At 47.1% G+C, this 2,876-nt stretch overlaps 1 protein-coding gene across 1 annotated transcript in view; it reads left to right on the top strand.

Moving 5' to 3' along the window:
- The window catches only part of GAS8 (growth arrest specific 8), a 19,091-nt gene that overhangs the window by 4,366 nt on the left and 11,849 nt on the right, over positions 1 to 2,876 (top strand). The window contains exons 3-4 of the mRNA XM_012812060.2: positions 846 to 1,043; positions 1,738 to 1,944. Coding sequence (XP_012667514.1) covers positions 846 to 1,043; positions 1,738 to 1,944 — 405 coding nt within the window. The remainder of the gene's footprint in view (positions 1 to 845; positions 1,044 to 1,737; positions 1,945 to 2,876) is intronic.

The raw sequence follows: 2,876 nt of genomic DNA on the forward strand, positions 1-2,876 counted from the left end.
CCCGCCACTTAGGTGTATGTGGCTGGCGCCTTAGCCGCTTGAGCCACAGGCGCCGAGCCCTTTAACATATCTTGAAAGGTAAATTTTTTTATTTAACATTATTTTGTGAACATGTCTACATGCTGCTACATCATTTTTATATCTTAATTTTTGGGCCATGTCATATTTTTTCTAGTTGCTATATTCTAATTTTCAACCATTTCCCTCTTTATCTTTTTTTTTTACATTTTGAGACAGTCTTGCTTTGCTTTGTGCTCCTAGATAATTTTCTTTATTATTATTTTTTTTTGCTGTTACAAATAATAATGATGTGGCCAGTATCTGTGAACAAAAATCTTGTTTCTTAAGACATTTCTTTAGGGCTTGGCGCCCATAGCACAGTGGTTATGGCGCCAGCCACATACACTGAAGCTGGCGAGTTCAAACCTGGCTGGGGCCAACAGCAACAAAAAAATAGCTGGGTGTTGTGGTGGGTGCCTGTAGTCCCAGCTACTGGGAGGCTGAGGCAAGAGAATCACTTAAGCCCAGGAGTTTGAGGTTGCTGTGAGCTGTGATGCCACTGCACTCTACCAAGGGCAACAAAGTGAGACTCTGTCTCAAAAAAAAGGAAATTTAATTTCTAGGAAAGGATGAAAGGATACAACTCTTTTATGATTATTGGCCAAATTCAAGGGAATTCTCCCATTTGTCAGATATATCCTATCTATGGAGTCCTCCTAGCATCACCTTTAACTTTTTACTTTTAGTTCTTCATTTTTTTCTTCCTTGCATTTTTGTGTCCACATGTCCTTTGCTGTGGGTGGGCCCCTGATTTGAGCCTCACCTGACCTGCTGTGCCTCACCAGGTGGAGGAACATGTCGGCCGCATCCGAGAGGAGCTCGACCGTGAGCGGGAAGAGCGCAACTACTTCCAGCTGGAGCGGGACAAGATCCATACCTTTTGGGAGATCACGCGAAGGCAGCTGGAGGAGAAGAAGGCTGAGCTGCGGAACAAAGACCGGGAGATGGAGGAGGCTGAGGAGAGGCACCAGGTGGAGATCAAGGTAAGTGGGGCTGGCTGACTCTGCCCTCCAGGTCAAGAGCAGCAGCAGCAGCAGAGGAGCTGGATTGGGTGCTTGGGAAAGGTATGGAACATTTTCTCTTCTTTTAGGGGATCATAGCCCTTTGTAAGTGTTTTTTTTCTTTTTGACACAGAGTCTTACTGTGTTTCCCTTGGTAGAGTCCTGTGGTGTCCCAGCTCACAGCAACCTCCAACTCTTGGGCTTAAGTGATTTTTCTTGCCTCAGCCTTCCAAGTAGCAGGGACTACAGGTGCTCACCACAATGTCTGGCTATTTTTTGGTTGTAGTTGTCATTGTTGTTTGGCAGACTCAGGCTGGGTTTGAACCCGCCAGCTCCGGTGTATGTGGCTGGCGCCCTAGCTGCTGAGCTATAGGCACTGAGCCCCAAAAGTGTTTTTTTTTTTTTTTTATTAAAGAGGCTAAGGGAGAGATGCTTCATCCCTACAGTGGCAGGAGAGACCCTATAGGTCCTGAGTGTTTGAAATGCAGCTTCTATGATGTGAGAGGAGCACAGACTATGAGGGCAGGCTGGCCTGTTTGCAATCTAGTTCTGCCTCTTAACATCCAGAGGTGTGCCTCACCTCCCAGCCTTGGTGTTCTACTCTGTGCCTTGAGTGAATAGGTGGGTGCAGCCGAATAAGTGTATGATGAGCAGGTATGCCTCCCTTGCTCTGCAGGTGTACAAGCAAAAGGTGAAGCACCTGCTGTATGAGCACCAGAACAACCTAACAGAGATGAAGGCTGAGGGCACTGTGGTCATGAAGCTGGCTCAGAAGGAGCACCGTGCACAGGAGGGCATGCTGCGCAAGGACATGCGGTCGCTGAAGGTGGAACTGAAGGAGCAGGAGCTAGCCAATGAGGTGGTGGTGAAGAATCTGCGGCTGGTAGGTATCAGGGTGGGTGCCTAGGGTTGGACAGGCTGCTGAGGATAGCCTGGTACTAGAACCTAGTGCCTCCTGAACTTTTTTTTTTTTTTTTTTTTGAGACAGAGTCTCACTTTGTAACCATTGGTAGAGTGCTGAGGTGTCATAGCTCATAGCAACCTCAAACTCTTGGGCGTAAGCAATTCTCTTGCCTCAGCCTCCCAAGTAGCTGTGACTACAGGCACCCCTAAGAACGCCCTGCTATTTTTAGAGATGGGGTCTCTCTCTTGCTCATGCTGATCTTGAATCTAGGAACTCAGACAATCCACCTGCCCTGGCCTCTTAGAGTCCTAGGATTATAGGTGTGAACCACCATGCCCAGCCAAAAAAAATTTTTTTTTTTTTGAGAGAGAGTCTAACTCTGTCACCCAGAAAGGAACACAGTGATATCATCATAGCTCATAGCAGCCTTAAACTCCTGGGCTCAAGTGATCTTCCTGCCTTAGCCTCCTGAGTAGCAGGGACTACAGGTGTTCACCACAATGCCTGGCTAATTTTTCTATTTTTGGTAGAGATGGGGTCTCCCTCTTGCTCACTGCCTGAACTTCTAATTGTTCAATAGCAACTGGAAATTCATATTTTTGTGTACCATATGCCTTTTGGAATTTGTTAAAATATTTTAAAAAACCCCATGTATTCACAGTGGCGTCTGTGGCTTAGTGGGTAGGGCACTGGCCCCATATACTGAGGGTGGCTGGTTTGAACCCAGCCCTGGTCAAACTGCAACAACAAAAAAAATAGCCAGGGGCGGCGCCTGTGGCTCAGTGAGTACCAAACCCAGCTATGGCCAAACCGCAAACAAACAAACAAAAAAATTAGCTGGGTGGTGTGGTGGGTACCTGTGGTCCCAGCTACTCGAGAGTCTGAGGCCAGAGAATTGCCTAAGCCCAAGA

Source organism: Otolemur garnettii, unplaced genomic scaffold (genome assembly GCF_000181295.1).
Source record: "Otolemur garnettii isolate 467f Iridium unplaced genomic scaffold, OtoGar3 scaffold00185, whole genome shotgun sequence".
NCBI lineage: Eukaryota > Metazoa > Chordata > Mammalia > Primates > Galagidae > Otolemur > Otolemur garnettii.